We start from the raw sequence: 18,508 nt of genomic DNA on the forward strand, positions 1-18,508 counted from the left end.
GAATATAGCAGAAAACTTAAAATAGCACCACCATACAATCCAGTGATTCCACTCCTAGGAATATATCCAGAGCAAATGAAAACACTAATTTGAAAAGATAGAGGCACTCCAATGTACCCTGCAGCACTATTTACAATAACCAAGATATGGAAACCACCTAAGTATCCATTAACAGATGAATGAATAAAGAAGCTGTGATATATATATTGCAATATTACTCAGCCATAAAAATAGAATAAAATTTTGCCATTTGTAACAACATGGATGGACCTAGAGGATATTGTGCGTAGTGAGGTAAGTCAGACAGAGAAGGATAAATACTGTGTTTTCACTTGCATGTATAATCTAAAAAATTTAAACAAACAAGGAGTATGACAAAAGAGAAAGACTCACAGATACAGAGAACAAACTAGTGGTTACCAGAGGGGAGAGGGGTGGAGGGAGGAGCAAGATAGGGGAAGGCGATTAAGGGGTACAAACTACTAGGTATAAAATAAGTAAGCTACAAGGATGTAAAGTATAGCACAGGGAATATAGCCAATATTTATAATAACTTTATATGGAAAATAATCTATAAAAATAGCAAATCACTGTGTTGTATACCTGAAACTAATACAACATTGTAAATCAAATATACTTCAATTAAAAAAAAAAAAGAAAGAAATCCAGAATCTCATAGAGGCTTTCACCTTGGTCCTTAAGCTCTCTAAGGATTTCATGGATGTATGTCACAGACACTTCCTGTTAACCTAGAAGGCCTCTAGGAATTAATTATAAGAACATTGTTCTTCAACAACCACTCAGGGGGCCAGACAAGGATCTCTGTATAGGAAACAATAAATTTGAATAGTCATATATCTATTAAATAAATGAATTCATAATGCATCTTCCCAACAATAAAATTGTAGCCACAGATGGCTTCACCAAAAACTCTATCTAAAATTCAGGGAAGAAAATACCAATCTTATCCAAATTTTTCCCAAATGTTGAAAAACTATGAAAGATTTTTAATCTAATTTTATTAAACCAATGTATCTTTGATGTCAAAGCCTGAAAAAGATATTGTGAGAAAGAAAAATTATAAAACCATTGTTATCATGACCATAAAAGCCAAAATTATAAAAAATAAATTACCAAAATAACTCCAGTGGTAGATACAAAGGATCAGACAACATGACCAATTCAGTTTATTCCAGAAATGCAAAATAGGTTTAATATTTGAAAATCAATCAGTGTCATTATGTTAGTTTCCAATTACTTCATAACAAATTATCACAAACTTAGTGCCTTAAAACAGTAAAAATTTTTTAACTTACAGATTTGGAGGTCAGAAGTTTGAAATGGGCCTCACTAGACAAATATCAAGGTGTCAGTAGGGTTGCATTCCTTCTGAAATCTCTAGAGGAAAATAAATTTCCTTTTTTTCCCCAATTTCTAGAGGCCATTCACATTTCTTAGTCTTCCATCCTCAAAGCCAGCAACGGATAGTTGAGTGTTTTTTTTTTTTTTTTTTTTTTTTTATGCGTTACGCGGGCCTCTCACGGTTGTGGCCTCTCCCGTTCCGGAGGACAGGCTCCGGACGCGCAGGCTCAGCGGCCATGGCTCACGGGCCCAGCCGCTCCGCGGCATGTGGGATCTTCCCAGACCGGGGCACGAACCCGTGTCCCCTGCATCGGCAGGCGGACTCTCAACCACTGCGCCACCAGGGAAGCCCAGTTGAGTGTTTTTTATCCTGCATCACTCTGATACTGACTTTTCTGCCTCCCTCTTCCATAAAGGACCCTTGTTGTACATCAGCCCTACCCAGATAAGCCAGGGTAACTTCTCTATTTTGTGTTCATTTGATTAGCAACTTTAATTCCATTTGCAACCTTAATCCCACTTTTTCATGTAATCTAACATGTATTCAGGTTGAAGGATGCAAACATCTTTGTGGACTCATTATTCTACCAGTTAGTCAACCAATTAACAGAATAAAGGAAGAAAATTATATGATTATCTCAGCTGATACATTAAAAATTTAATAAAATTCAATACCTATTCATTATATTTTAAAAATTTTAAGATAAATAGAATTGTCTTAATTCACAGCAAACATCATACTAAAGGTTGAAACATTAAAAGCATTCTGCAGAGATGAAGATGTATGCCATTTATATTATCATTGCACTAGAGATTCAACCAGGGCAATCAGGTGAGAAATAAAAAAATAGGAATAGAAAGAAAAATATGAACTGTAACTAATTATTTAAAAATAACAAAATTGTGTTCACAGAACATCTAAAAGAATCTACAGAAAAACAATGAGATGGGGACTTCCCTGGTGGTCCAGTGGTTAAGACTTCGCCTTCCAGTGCAGGAGGTACAGGTTTGATCCCTGCTCAGGGAGCTAAGATCCCACATGCCTTGTAGCCAAAAAAAAAAAAACCCAAACAGCTTTTCTGTTTTGCCATCACATTTAAATCTAAGATATTCCTGAAATTTATTTTTTGTGAGCAATGATATAGAAGTCAAATTTCTTTTTATTCCTTATGGATATCCTTATGGATAAGTGTCCCAGCACCACTTACTAAAAACAAACAAACATTATTTTCTGACTACTTTGCACTGCTACCTTTGCGGTAAAAAAAATGTATAATTCTTCTATTTCAGTTGTCTACATTATGTTCTGTTTTCCTATTTGTCTATTCTTGCATGGTACCACACTGTCTTAATTATTGTAGCTTTATATTGTCTTTTTTTTTGTAGGTCCTTATTGGTTATCTATTTTAAATATAACAGTGTGTACATGTCAATCCCCAACTCCCGATCTACCCCTCCCCTTCCCCTTCCCCCCCAGTAACCAAAAATTTATTCTCTAAGTCTGTTTCTGTTTTGTACATAACTTCCTTTCTGTCATTTTTAAAAAAAATATTCCACATATAAGCACTTATATGGGCAAAACAGAAAAGCTTCCAGAAGTTAGAAGGATATATTGACATGGGACCTTGAGAAGGCAGCAGAAACATAAAAGGATGAGGGCCGGAGAACAATGCCAGAAGGCTATCTAAATCAGATTCTATTTGAATGTAAAGGTGACCCAGTAGGAAAAAGAAGTAAAAATGTTGAAACAACTTTGGTCTCCAATTGTATTTGTTATTAAAACAAAGTGAATTCTCTCTGGAAATGAACAACACAGCCTCCCAGACACTACATGGCATAATGGATAGAAGAAAATGGTGTCAAATAGAATAGGTTATCTATTTCTATAATACTGTCTTATAATTTACTTTCGTTTTTATTTTACAATCCCAATAAATAAAAATTTGTGCTACAAATTGATGTGTAAATTACACAATACCTATTGTAGCTGCTACATTATTTAAAGGAACGTAAGCCAATGTGAGTCTCCCCCAAAATGGGAAATTAGAGCTCTTGTCTTTCTAGAGGAAAAAAAAATCTAATTAATTGAACCAAAGAAATACAGTGAAAGCATAATGTATCATTAAGAAGGTGATAAAGAAAATGGAGACACACAGAAAAACTTCTAGGAGGCTGAAAGAGAAACTAAGGCATATCCTGAAAGGCTTCCATGCTGTTTTCTTTTATAAACTGACTATAAGCCTCACAAGCCGTTTGTCCTCACGTAACACAGCTTTGATCTGTGTACGTGCAGACTGTCAAGAGTTTGTTCTGCTAATATTTCCTTTGACACCAGTGTTGCCCAATCCTGGCAGCAATGATCTAGGGTAAAGGACAAAATTGTAAGGAAGTGGATATGAATTTGGTGGACATAATGGTTCCCTAAGGTCACCTGAAGCCTGAGGTCTGGCTTCTAACTCTTCTAAGCCCTGAGTCTCTACTGACTTCCTTGAGCTTGAGAAATAGAAGAGAGAGCTAGGAAACAACTTGTGTCAGCCTCTGTTGTGACTTTGTTAAACCAACATTCAACTAGAGGCTTAGGGTGTCAAATGGTGAGCCGTGGTTCAACAAAAGACCACAGAGGAAATTGAAATAGAGTGGAATCTAAGAAAGAAAAAAAAAAATGTCATGAAGAACCTAGGGGTAAGATGGGAATAAAGACACAGACCTACTAGAAAATGGACTTGAGGATATGGGGAGGGGGAAGGGTAAGCTGTGACAAAGTGAGAGAGTGGCATGGACATATATACACTACCAAACGTAAAATAGATAGCTAGTGGGAAGCAGCCGCATAGCACAGGGAGATCAGCTCGGTGCTTTGTGACCACCTAGATGGGTGGCATAGGGAGGGTGGGAGGGAGACGCAAGAGGGAGGAGATATGGGGATATATGTACATGTATAGCTGATTCACTTTGTTATAAAGCAGAAACTAACACACCATTGTAAAGCAATTATACTCCAATAAAGATGTAAAAAAAAATGAAATAGAGTTTATTACAGGTCCTGGAGGAGGAACACAGCACACCTAACAGGGCCACACAGGGAAGTCAAGGCTGGGTGCAGGCAGAGAGAGGGCGGCAGGACCTGGGCCACACGCCTTTATTAGGGTCTGTGGGTGGAGTGCTTTGGGGTGCCTGAGCTAAAGCCCGAATGGTCAATTCAAGAAGAGCGGGGGTTTGGTAAACTCTCCAGGGGTCTCACCTAAGGGACACCAGAGGAAGGGCCCTGGGAGGCAGGGGAGACTTGCTCACAAGGGCTGCGGGGGAAGTCATCTCAGGAACTTACTTTCACTTGTGGCTGTTATCTGAGGTGTGCGTTTGCGGGAGGGGTTCATGTCAGTCCAAGGCACCTGCAGGCTGCCTGGCCACACGTGGAGTCGTTAGCTAAACTCTCACCGGTCCATCCTGTGATGTCTCAGCATCAGGAATAGCAATCACTTGTGTAGCAGATAGGTTAAAAGACATAGATATTTTTTTCTGAGATCTCTGCAATGTACATTTAACCAAGGCAATAATGATGAAGCCCTTGATGAATAGACTTGCTTCTGTTTGAAATCCAGTTCTTAGCCTTTGCCCCCAGGTGAATGGAGAGATCCCTGAGAACAAATCAGGAAGCTCAGGGAGTGTGGGAACTTGTTGAAATATTTTAGTTATATTATACATGACCTGTTTATTTTAAGACGTCTTCTAGAGGTTGGCCTGTGTGTGTCCTGAGTTGTTAATGTACATGCAGCAAGAGGTGCCCTGTAAAGAACAGACTCCAGACTCCACACTTTTCAGCCAATAGGAAATCAATATATTGGATATACTTCCCTGTGCTATACAGTAGGTCCTTGTTGTTACCTATTTCATATATAGTAGTGTGTGTATGTTAATCCCAAACTCCTGATTTATTTCTCCCCCACCCCCTTTCTCTTTTGGTAACCATAGTTTCTTTTCTATGTCTGTGAGTCTGTTCCTGCTTCGTAAATAAGTTCACTTGCATTATTTTTTTTTTTAGATTCCATATATAAGTGATATCATATGGTATTTGTCTTTCCCTTCTGACTTACTTCACTTAGTATGATAATCTCTAGTTGTATCCATGTTGCTGCAAATGGCATTATTTCATTCTCTTTAATGGCTGAGTAATTTCCATTGTACATGTGTACCACATCTTCTTTATCCATTCCTCTGTCGATGGACATTTAGGTTGCTTCCATGTCTTGGTTATTATAAACAGCACTGCAGTGAACATTGATCCCTGAACAATATCCTTTCAAACCATGTTTTTCTCTGGGTAAGTGCCCAGGAGTGGGATTGCTGGATCATATATTTAGTTTTTTTAATTTAATTAGTTCCCATTTATATAATCAAGTCTTTGAGATTCTTTATTGTGCCAGGATGGGATCATTCCAGTGAATGAAATTGTCTGGAAAAACAAAGCCAAATATATCCTATGTATGAGCTCGTTTTAACACAGTATATGCTACAAAGTGGGGCTTAATTTCCCAGACTCTTTCATCATTTTAACAGAATACACTAACACAAACCATATTGATTAAGGATTTTTCAAAGGATGGTGCAAATAAATAGTGTGGATATGCTACAAAAGATCCAGGGTATAATATATTTATTCTAGTCAAGATTTCTATCTGTAATTGGTGAAAACTCTGCTATTGGGGAATGCCAGTATATGCTCATGTTTTTCTTAATTATGCCTAATTCCTCAACTCTTCTTGGTCCATGATGGGCAAAGTTAATAGACAGTTGACATAAAAAGTTGGTTCTAAAACCAACAAATGTCCAATATTTAAAATAATTAGGGAACTGCAGAAAATCAACCAAAAAACACTTTTAATAGAAAAAATGAGCAAAGGATATGAATAGGCAACTTACAAAAAAAGGAACTCAGAAAGCTAATCGCAAGACGCTTGAATTTACTGACTAGCAAATGCTGATTAAACTCACCAAGAATATGCGCATATCATCCTGCATGTACGTTGTATGGCTTTATTTAGTCCTCATCCTATTAAAATACGGATGTCTTTCTTACCATTCTAATAAAAAGAGTTCTTATTAAATATAAAAAACTCAGCAAGAGTTATCATTATACATCTATTAAACTTGAGAAAAAATTAGAAAGATTCACCAACTGTTGGGCAATTGCAAATAAAGTTTCTGTCAATTATCATTTATGAAACCATTTGTGACATATTTCAGTTTTCTTGAATAAACACCCAGAAATAGAATTGCCAGGTTATAGGATAGATATAAGTATTTTCTAAATATTGCCAAACACTTTTCCAAAGTCCTTGTTCTATCCTACACTCCCACCAGCAATGAATGAGAATTCTGGTTCATCCACATCCTTGCCAACACCTGTTGTCATACTTTTTCATTTTAATCACTCTAGTGGATATGTAATGATATCTCATTTTGGTTTTATTTTGTATTTCTTTGATGGCTAATGAACCTGAGTGGTTTTTTACGTGCTTGTTTACATCTTTGTAAATTATATCTTCAGGTGTTTTGCCCATTTCAATTTGCTTGTTTGTCTTTTCATTATTAATTCATAAATTATCAGATATGTGTTGTTAGTATTTTATCTCAGTTGGTGGCTTATTTTCTCTTGATGGTGGTTTTGATGAATCAAACTTTTTTATTTTGACAAAGTCCAACTCATCAATTTTTTTGTTTTAATATTGATGCATTTTGTATTCCTTCTGAGAAATTTTTGGCTACCATAAGCTCATAAAATACCTTTCTGTGTTTTTACTAGTAGCTTTCTCATTTAGCTTTTAGGTTTATATCTATAATCTATTATAAATTTATTTTTTGGAATGGTATTGCATAAGGTTTAGATTCTCTTTGGTAATATTGATATTTATCAAGTACCATTTGTTGAAGAGTTTTTATATTTCCTTATTGAATTGTTTGGCTAGCTTTGCAAAAATCCTTTGATCGTATGTGTGTATCTTTGTAGTAAGTCAGGAATGAGCTACAGTATGTGTTCCAGGTTTAAAGTTTAAGATGGCTTTCCCACTTCTGGGAAAACTGGAGAGTTACATGTAAAAGAATGAAATTAGAATATTTTCTAACACCATATACAAAAATAAAATCAAAATGGATTAAAGACCTAAATGTAAGACCAGATACTGTAAAACTCTTAGAGGAAAACATAGGCAGAATACTCTTTAACATAAATTGCAGCAATATGTTTTTGGATCTATTTCCAAGAGCAATGGAAATAAAAACAAAAATAAAAAAGTGCGACCTAATGAAACTGAAAAGCTTTTGCATAGCAAAGAAAACCATAAACAAAATGAAAAGACAACCCTAAGAATGGGAGAAAATATTTGCAAATGATGCTACAGACAAGGGATTAATTTCCAATACATACAAACACTCATACAGCTTAATATCAAAAAAACATACAACTGAATCACAAAATGGACACACCTAAATAGACATTTCTCCAAAGAAGACATACATATGGCCAACAGGCACATGAAAAGATGCTCAATATTGCTAATTATTAGAGAAATGCAAATCAAAACTAAAATGAGGTATCACCTCACACCAGTCAGAATGGCCATCATTAAAAAGTTTACAAATAGGGGCTTCCCTGGTGGCGCAGTGGTTGAGAGTCTGCCTGCCGATGCAGGGGACACGGGTTTGTGCCCCGGTCCGGGAAGATCCCACATACCGCGGAGCGGCTGGGCCCGTGAGCCATGGCCGCTGAGCCTGTGTGTCCGGAGCCTGTGCTCCGCAATGGGAGAGGCCACAATAGTGAGAGGCCCACGTACCACAAAAAAAAAAAAAAAAAAAAAAAAAAGTTTACAAATAATAACTGCTGGAGAGGGCGTGGAGAAAAAGGAACCCTCCTACACTGTTGGGGGGACTGTAAATTTGTGCAGCCACTATGGAGAAGAGTGTGGAGGTTCATCACAAAACTAAAAATAGAGCTACCATATGATCCTGCAATCACACTCCTGGGCATATATCTGGAGAAAACTCTCTAATTTGCACCTCTGTGTTTATAGCAGCACTATTTACATGGAAGCAACCTAAATGTCCATCAACAGATAAATGGATGAAGAAGATGCGGTATATATACACAATGGATATTAGCTGTAAAAAACAATAAAATAATGCTATTTGTAGCAACATGGATGGACCTAGAGATAATCATACTAAGTGAAGTAAGTCAAAGACAAATATCATATATCACTTATATGTGGAATCTAAATAAATAATAGAAACTTATTTACAAGACAGAAATAGACTCACAGACATAGAAAACAAACTTATGTTTAACAAAAGGGCTAGTGTGGGGGAGGGGGAGAGGAGAGATAAATTAGGAATTTGGGATTAACATACACACCACCATATATAAAATAGATAACCAACAAGAACCTACTGTATAGCACAGGGAACTACATTCAACATCTTGTAATAACCTATAATGGGAAAGAATATGAAAAAGAAGATATGTATATATCCTAAAGTTGGTATAAGATTAAAATTTTTTTAAAAATTAATTTTTTTGGCTGCATTGGGTCTTCATTGCTGCATGCGGGCTTTTCTCTAGTTGTGGTGAGCGGGGGTACTCTTCGTTGTGGTGCACGGGCTTCTCATTGCGGTAGCTTCCCATTGTGGAGCATGGGCTCTAGGCACGTGGGCTTCAGTAGTTGTGGCACATGGGCTCAGTAGTTATGGCGCACGGGCTTAGTTGCTCCGCAGCATGTGGGATATTCTACCCACATGTTGGGACCTACCCAACATCCAGCTGATAACAGGATTCCACTGGGTCACCTGTCTTCCTTTACTTCCTTGATGGTTTGTCTTCAACAAAAGAAGATTGACCAACTTGGTTATATTGATTAAATAATTAAGCAGACAGAAAAAAAAAACAAAAAAACTTTTCGGGCAGAAGGAAACTACCTATAACCTGGGTTCTTAAGGTCTTTTGCATGTTTAGCACACATTTTATATCACAGATTATATTATTTAATGCAGATGCTCCATATTTATTACTCTAAGTTTCCAAAGTGCAGCTCTAACTCTGTTCCCTGAGATTTCTCCATTCCTATCTGGATAGTTTTATAAGAGGAAATGTATTTTACTTTTAATGTGGCTTTATTTGAATACTGATACATTTGTTGAGAAGAGTAGATGTGAAGAGAAGGTAGGCAATCAGGTGAGATGAACTGTGGGCACATTCCAGCCCAGCAGGGCCAAAGGCAGAAGAGGCAACGTGTGCCTATGACTGACAGCTGGGTGACTTCACCAAATATCCCCCACTAGTGAGGCAATTCATGCAAATAAAACTGTAACACACATTAAAAAAAGAGAGAAAGAGAGAGATTGTCGACAGTTCCATAGAAGTTTACAGAATGTGGCCCCCTTATATACTACCTGCCAGGGGAACAACAGTGCCTAATGTCACTGAATTCATAAGAGTCAAAGATCTGAGTTTTGAGCTCCTAGAGCCCAGTACATGGGAGAAGATCAACTTTTCTCCAAAAGAATGTGGTGGTCTATGCAACCCAGCATAGGAGCCTACCACAAGCTGAAAGTTTGACAATGAGAAGAATCCCAAGACTTATTAAATCTTTTTCCAAAAATATGCAATAAGACAGCCTTACTGTGAAAAGAAGGAAGATCAAAATTTTAGCCATAGGCAGTCCAATACAGATCCTTGATCGTGTGCCAACATATGGCCAGACAGTGAAATAATATAAAGCAATGTTAGTAACAGCCTCCTTAGACTACTTGAACTTAGACTACTTGAATACAAAACAGTTCTTGGCCATATATGCCATGTGTCCAGAACAGCAACACATGATCTCTGTACATCCATTTCCACTTCACAATTTGCTACTTTTAAAAGCTGGTGTAAGATGAAGCTTTTATTTAATATGTGAAATATTTAACATGGTACCCGGAAGTCTTAGATTAAAAAATATTTATAATAAATCAGTATGATGGTGGGAAGGGGAGAATAGGTAAACCTGCAAGGCAGGCCTAAATCTTGACCTGCAATAAGATTTAAACATTTCCAATACACTCTGAAAGACTGTCAAAATTATATGGTCCATACTTCTTCCCTGACAAGGACCCACTATAAAGTCATTTTCTACTTCTTGGGAAATTCTCCAAAGGAAAAGTGAATTGACTGATTATAGCTACCACAAATAGGTACATGGCCAAAGGCTGAAACTTTTTGGTCTTTACCGTAAAATTTCTATTAAATATGAAGTTAGACAGACCTCATGCTAAAGGAAAAATAAGTCAAGGTAGTAGCCAATAAGTACATACCTTGTGGTCCCACCAATTTCTGTCTACTTGCTGTGGAAAACCAAATGAAAGTAGAGAGCAAGGAAAACACAGGGAATTTCTCATACCTTCTCCTGCCCCAACATACATAGTCCAGTGTGAAGTGGAGAACCTAGACAATCTAGGAACCACATAAAGACACCCACTCAGAAGGTGGATATTAGCATTAGCAGAGAGAGAAAAGGAAACCTACTGAATGGGAGAAAATATTTGCCAATGATATAACCGATAAAGGGTTAATATCAAAAATACATAAACAATTCATACAACTCAACATAGAAAAACGCAACCCAATTAAAAACGGGCAGAAGACCTGAATAGACATTTTTCCAAAGAAGGCATACAGATGGCTAACAGGCACATGAAAAGAAAAGATGCTCGACATGGTTAATCATCAGAGAAATGCAAATTAAAACCACGATGAGATATCACCTCACACCTCTAAGAATGGCTATCATTTAAAAGAACACAAATAACAAATGTTGGCTAGGACATGGAGAAAGGGGAACCCTTGTACGTTGTTGATGGGGATGTAAATTGGTGCAGCCACCTTGGAAAACAGTATGGCAGTTTCTCAAAAAACTAAAAATAGAACTACCATGTCATCCAGCAATTTTACTCCTGGGTATATATCCAAAAAAACAAAAACACTAATTCAAAAATATACATGCACTCCAATGTTCATAGCAGCATTATTTACAAATGCCAAGTTATGGAAGCAACCTAAGTGTTGATCAACAGATGAATGGATAAAGATGTGAGATACACACACACACACACACACACACACACACACACACACACACACACACACATATGTACAAAGGAATACTACTCAGCCATAAAAAAGAAAAAAACTTTACCGTTTTCAGCACCATGGATGGACTTGGAGGGCATTACACTAAGTGAAATAAGTCCAACAGAGAAAGATAAATATTGTATGATATCGCTTATATGTGGAACCTTAAAGACACAACAAATGAGTGAACATAAAAAAAGCAGGCTCAGGCTTCCCTGGTGGCGCAGTGGTTGAGAGTCCACCTGCCGATGCAGGGGACACGGGTTCGTGCCCCGGTCTGGGAGGATCCCACGTGCTGCGGAGTGGCTGGGCCTGTGAACCGTGGCCGCTGGGCCTGCACGTCCGGAGCCTGTGCTCTGCAACGGGAGAGGCCACAACAGTGAAAGGCCCGCATACCACACACACACACAAAAAAGCAGGCTCACACATAAAGAGAACAAACTAGTGATTACCAGTGGTGGGGAGGGAAAATAACAGAATGGGATAGCGGATGTACAAACATAAATGTACAAACTATTTGGTATAAGATAAGTTCAAGGATGTACTGTACAATGCAAAGAGCATAGCCAATATTATGTGGTTTGGGCTGTTTTTATTTTTAATTGACATACAGCTGATTTACAATGTTGTGTTAATTTCTGCTGTACAGCAAAGTGATTCAGTTACACATATACATACATTCTTTTTTATATTCTTTTCCATATGGTTTATCATAGGATGTTGAATGTAGTCTCTGTGCTATACAGTAGGACCTTGTTGTTTATTCATTCTATATATAACAGCTTACATCTGCTAACCCCAACCTCCCACTCCATCCCTTCCCCTATCCCCTACCCCTTGGCAACCACCAGTCTATTCTCTATGTTCATAATTCTGTTTCTGTTTCGTAAATAGGTTCATTTGCATCCTCTTTTAGTTTCCACATATAAGTGACATCGCATGGTATTTGTCTTTCTCTTTCTGACTTACTTCACTTAGTATGATAATCTCTAGTTGCATCCATGTTGCTGCAAATGGCATTATTTCATTCTCAGCCATTCTTATGGCTGAGTAGTATTCCATTGTATATATGTACTACATCTTCTTTATCCATTCATCTTTCGATGGACATGTAGGTTGTTTCCATGTCTTAGCCAATATTTTGTAATAACTATAAATGGAAAGTAACCTTTAAAACTTGTATAAAATTGTTTTTTTAATTTTAAAGGAAAAGTTTTCAGAACATTATACCTCGCAAAAACTGCCCTTTTTGAAGTTTATTTTTATATCCCTATCAGGAATTTGTACTAAATAACTTTTTTTATAACCCTATGAATCTTGTCCGGTTTTCAATCTATAAAGCTTCATACACACCCCAATGAGGTCATATTCCTCCTTGCTCTGAGAAGGCTACTCTTCAAATTGGAACTTACAGTTTGAACTGTTCTAACCATGGTAATCCACACTAGAATGCACCCTGTGGGCTGTTCTACATGCTAATCCTTCTGTGAACTCCTGTCCTAAAACCCTTCCAACTCCTCTTCTGCCTGAAATCTCATTATTCTAGATTCACTCCTGCATCCTCCTTCTTGGAAGCCTTCCTTGACCCACATTGGTTCAGTGAGCTGCCATCTTATCCTGTTGCATCTTCTGCTTTTCTATTACATTCACTTTTATTATAATCATTCTCTCTCCACATCTAGACTCTGCACTCTTACATCACTCATGTTGCACTATTTTTCCTAAAATATAGCACAAAGCCCAGCTAAATACATCGATAAATATAGGGTGGAAAAGAGGAATCAAAAAGGAAGAAAGTAGAGAGAGAGAGAAAAGGAGGAAGAAAGGGTAAAAGGATTCATTCAAATGCTACAGTTTCAGGAAAGTAATTGATACCTAAAGGAAGTTCCATATGATTCTCTTCTTTGTTTCTTGCCTGTCTCTTTGGAAGGCAAGTTCCATGAGAGTAAGAACTTTGTTTACTTTGTCTTGTTCACAGCTGTAGCCCCAGGGCTTAGAACAGTGTCACAAATCGGATAGGTACTTGAGAGAAATCAAAGACACTGACAATAGTATATTGGCATCATGGGGTTCTGATATCAGCTCTGCTACTACAGGGTAATGTCATAGAAAAATCTGGAGTTCAACAAAACCTGCCCTGTCAAACTCAAGGAATTTGTTCTGATGAACAGATAAGACAATGGGTATAAAACTTCTCTGAAAATATTCTACATTCCAGGGTTTCAGAAGTTATGTTGAGAAGTTTGGGACAATATTTTGGGAAGTAACATAGCCGTAGGTACAAAAGCCACACTTGAAGTGATCCAAAGAATAGATTCAAAGAAAGAAAAAAGTTAAATGCATAAAAGTGATTATTGCTACATTTCGTAAAATAACCCAAACCTGGAAATAACCCAAATGTCTCACAATAAAATGCATTTAACAGAATGTTGGACTATTTTGTAACCATTAAAACAAGTTTTAAATAACACTGAAAAGCAAATAACATGAAAAGAGTATTTATAGTAAAACTAAGTGACTATAAATCCAATCTTGTTTAGACACAATGAATACAACTGTATAAAACAAGCATGCATGTTAAAGATAAGAAAAAAGTAAAAATAATTGTGTATCAGGAGGACACTTATTACACACTAACCTGGACTAAAGCTAATTGCAGCAGAAAGGTTACTTAATACAGCTTATCATTTGGATCCTAAAATCACTCAAAGGACTGGAGAAACTGGATGATGTCGAAGTTTCCAGGAACAATGGCAATACCTCTGCCGTAGGGCTGGTCTGGTGAGAAAACCACTCCCATAAGCACATCTGCGGCAGAGCACTCACTAAACGCTAAGAATTTCACTAAGTAATAGTGAGTGCTACCTATGAAATGTGCTTCTGTGTCAGAATTCAATCCTACAACCACTGCTCTCTTTCTAACCTGGATGCTTCTGCAGGCAATATATGCCAGCAAAATGAAGAGTGTTTTCACACATGCTCATCTCCAGATTAAGGTCTTGTAAAAGTTGCTAAGATTAGCAGAGCTAGTTCACACAAAACTGCCTCCTAGTTGTAGGGGAAGCTGGAAACTGCAGTCCAATTTCAATGTTGGGAGACTCTACACAGCGTCCTACTTACTTCTAAAAATTAAAAATAAAATAAAATAACATAACACAAAATGACATTATAATCTAGATTTTGCAAATAGAGAAATTGAAATATATCTATTTTATAAATTATAGATTATTTCAGGTTTCCTATAGAGATAATCAGGTCATCCACAAATAATGACATTTCTCTTTCTCCCTTTTCAACTATTTGATATTTTCTTTCCTTTTCTCATTTTAATGTTCAAGCGAGGAACCTGGTACTAGGCTGAAAACAAATAGTGATAGCAGCATTCTCTGAATTATTCCTGATTTTAAGATAAGTGCATTTACTAATTCATGGTTAAGTATGATATTTGCTGTAGGTCATTTGTAAATGACCTTAACTTTTTCATGTTAAGAAAGTTCCCATTTACTTAGCACGATACCCTCTGGTGAAGGAAATTAAGAGGTACAAACTTTCAGTTACAAAATAAATAAGCCATGGGGATGTAATACACTTCATAAGGAATACGGTCAATAATATTGTAATAGTTCTGTATAAGGACAAGTGATTACTAGACTTATCACAGTGGTCATTTCATAATGTATATAAATGTCAAATCACTATGTAATGCACCTGAAACTAACATACATAAAGTTCATTCGTGCAGTAAGCAATGTCCATCCTTAGAAGGAAATTCACTCCTGATTCTTTCTGGTTCTCCTAAATCCCACAGCACAGCAGAGAGAGCCTAGAGCCATGGGACATGCTATAATCTTTGATTCTATAGATACCCAGCAACCTTTAAATATTCATTTATCACTTATTAACCAAGCTATAATGTCTATGAATCCTTTGGGCTGTCATTCAGTTGGGTTTTTTTTAGCATCTTTATTGGAGTATAATTGCTTTACAATGGTGTGTTAGTTTCTGCTGTATAACAAAGTGAATCAGTTATACATAGACATATGTTCCCATATCTCTTCCCTCTTGCGTCTCCCTCCCTCCCACCCTCCCTATCTATCATTCAATTTTAAAACATTGAATCCAAAATATCAGAAAATTCAATGTATTAAACATCAAATATCAAGGTAAATGCACCCCATCTAACAATAAGCAGGACAAATTCTTGGAAAGCTCCCCCATTCTTAGGCAGGGGAAACACAAAAATCATAGAAAATAATAATGAAGTAGTTGTTGATTACTATCACAGTTCAGTGGCAATTATTCAAATTGTGAACCTGGGTTAAACATGCCACGACTCTATACTGGAAGCAGATATAAATGTTCCCAGTTTCATTTATTTTGTACCTTAGTCTCACAGTATCACTTGGGAGCTAGACAGAGCTGCTCTCCATTTCTTCTGACAACTGACACCACACTTCTTCTATGGGAGAAAAAGTGCTGCTCCAACTGGTCAGATTTCAGGACAAATGTGAAGATATGTTTTTCTGTGAATAAAGGCAATGGGGAAGTCTTCACTTTGGCTCTTTCTCCTCTAATATTTGTAGGTATAAACTCTTCATCCCATTTGGGTAGTAACTTCCAAGATTCAGTCTTAGGCAAGGGAAGCAGGGGACCATTTGGGCTTGGAGTCAAAAAAGATACCCTAAAATAAATTTATAAAGATATTATATCTCATAAAATCATGGTCAAAATTGTATATATTTATATGGATTATGAGGACAAAGATCCACAAACAGCCAGGTTAATTTCAAAAATATACTCTACCAGCTATTAAGCCATACTACAAAACCTTATTTTTAAAAACAGTATGGGTACACTGGGCAACTCAAGCAGAATAAAGAGCTCAAAAAGAAAAAAAGAAAAAAAAGATACCCACGGGGCCTAGCCCAGTGATCCCTAAACATCTCACTCACAAGCACCCTTAAAATTTTTGGGAACCCTACATACCCTCTCACACATTTTTAAATAGACATTTAGGATTTTTAAAGAAATTATTTAAGTTTAAATAGTTGTAAGTGATATAACTTCCAGCACTTTAAAATACCGACATTTTAAACAAAGCTGTTATTTCACTCTTTTAAAGGTATCCAGTGGAATCTAAATGCCATAGCAATTTGACACCCACTATCAAACATTTTTAAAATGAGATGTTTTTAGAGTTAAAAATTTCATAAATTTCCTTTTTCTCCTTAACCTGTATTTATACCCCACTCCTCCACAGAACTTTATCTTAATATATTCTTATGCTTGAAAGTATTTTATGGATTCCTCTATCAAATTCTTCTGCAACACATATATGTATGTTATTTAAATCTTTTCTGTAGCCATAAAATTCCACATGTTGAAAATTTATGTCTGAATTTAGTTATCGTTACAATTTTAATGTACTCACTATCGATCAAAATAGTACATATAAATTCTAAATCTTGACAAATATCAAACATAAAAATATATTGTTGGAAATGCATTCCATAGATGAGCTTTTTCCCAATTAGTTCATGTACCCAAGAATGATTATTACTTAATGCTACAGGGTTCAGCATCAATACTATTTCTATTTGTGAGCACCAATAAAATTTTTTCAAAAAATCAATTAGTAGAAAAGGATAAACTTTTGTTTTAACAATGTCGCTCAGTTCTTTGAATTCCTTTTAAGTTATGTGTTTAAAAACATCACACAACCATCTATTATCAAAAAAATAATCTATCATATGACAAATATTTAGAAACCACTCGATTTGCAAAATGATTGGCTATTCAGTTATACAAGTCTTTCACTTTCTCAGCACTGGCACCGTATTTCAAATATCCCTCTGTTTAATGTTCTAGAGTTTTTACACATAAGGTTAACGCATCTGTTCTGCATGAATGAGAAATATGCTTTTCTTTTTTAAAGTAGGAGAAGGGAAACTGTGAAAGAGGAGATGGGAAAGGGAAGCCAGCAGGAGTCCTTGATCACAGGCCAGTTCTCAGGCAAGTACATTTTAGGAAAGAATGTGTGGAAATTGAGAATCTGGAAATGTATTCCCTTGAAGCTATCTGTAACTGTATATCTCTAAGGTATGGTCGTCCAGTTTTGAGGTTACTAGTCTAACCCAATTTACTAGATATCTCTAACTTAGGAAACAAACACAAGATAATAATTGATCAATCAATCTGATTCAACATCTCCTTAATAACTGACCACTAAGTAGCAGGTGGTAAAAATGTACAACAAAGAGTAAGAAGGATATAGTTTGGGCCCTTCCAGAGTGAGGTACAGTACTTAAAAAGCTATAGAAGGACAAATAGAGGTAGGAACATTGGGTGATGATGTCAGGGATTAAAATACAGAGGATGACTGAGTAAGTTCTGAAACCCTCAGTGTGGTAGGAGAGTCTGAAAATGAGGACGATGGAAGCTGGTGCAGGTAAATGAAGATGCTGGCTTTGAACATGAAACGCAGAATCACGAACAGCCTCTGCCTGGCGAGCCCACGGAAGAAGCATCCACAGGAGAGAGCCAGGTCTCGGTTAAGGGAAGAAAGCAGGGGAAAGAGGTGTGAAACACGAAGGAATTGCTTAACCACATACCAAAACCTTGTTGCTTTTGCTTTTCTTGATTCCTTTGTAGATAAATCTCCCTAAGGAGCTCTGCTCAGAAGAACGTTGGCTTGACCAAGGCAGAACCTTCTTGAGTTTCTCTGGCATTAAAAAAAAACCCTTCTCCTTGGAAGCTATGGCAGCTGCCATAAATGACAGGACAAGCTTAAATATCCTCGAGGTCCTTCAGGAAATGGAGAAACAGAATGAGCAGGATAGGCTGCAGGCAGTGTGAGCCCATGGTGGTGTCCACAGGTGACACCCGCAGTAACCTCAGCGTCCAGATGCCTGGACTCCTGGAGCCCGACGAAAGGGGTAAAGCCAGAATCTTAAGTTTCATCTACCGACTCTAAGGGGTAAGAAGGAG

The 18,508-nt window shown here is 37.0% G+C and overlaps 1 protein-coding gene across 2 annotated transcripts in view; it reads left to right on the forward strand.

The window, feature by feature from the left end:
* The window catches only part of TESPA1 (thymocyte expressed, positive selection associated 1), a 75,272-nt gene extending 57,778 nt beyond the window's left edge, over positions 1-17,494 (forward strand). The window contains exon 12 of one of the 2 annotated variants that reach the window (XM_032645182.1): positions 17,457-17,494. In XM_032645182.1, coding sequence (XP_032501073.1) covers positions 17,457-17,459 — 3 coding nt within the window. In that variant the 3' untranslated portion in view covers positions 17,460-17,494. Of the gene's footprint in view, positions 1-2,275; positions 2,783-17,456 lie in introns of those variants that run through there. The other variant, XM_032645181.1, reaches the window with a different exon arrangement.
* The last annotated feature ends 1,014 nt before the right edge of the window (positions 17,495-18,508 follow it).

This window comes from Phocoena sinus, chromosome 10, assembly GCF_008692025.1.
Source record: "Phocoena sinus isolate mPhoSin1 chromosome 10, mPhoSin1.pri, whole genome shotgun sequence".
NCBI classification, from domain to species: Eukaryota; Metazoa; Chordata; class Mammalia; order Artiodactyla; family Phocoenidae; genus Phocoena; species Phocoena sinus.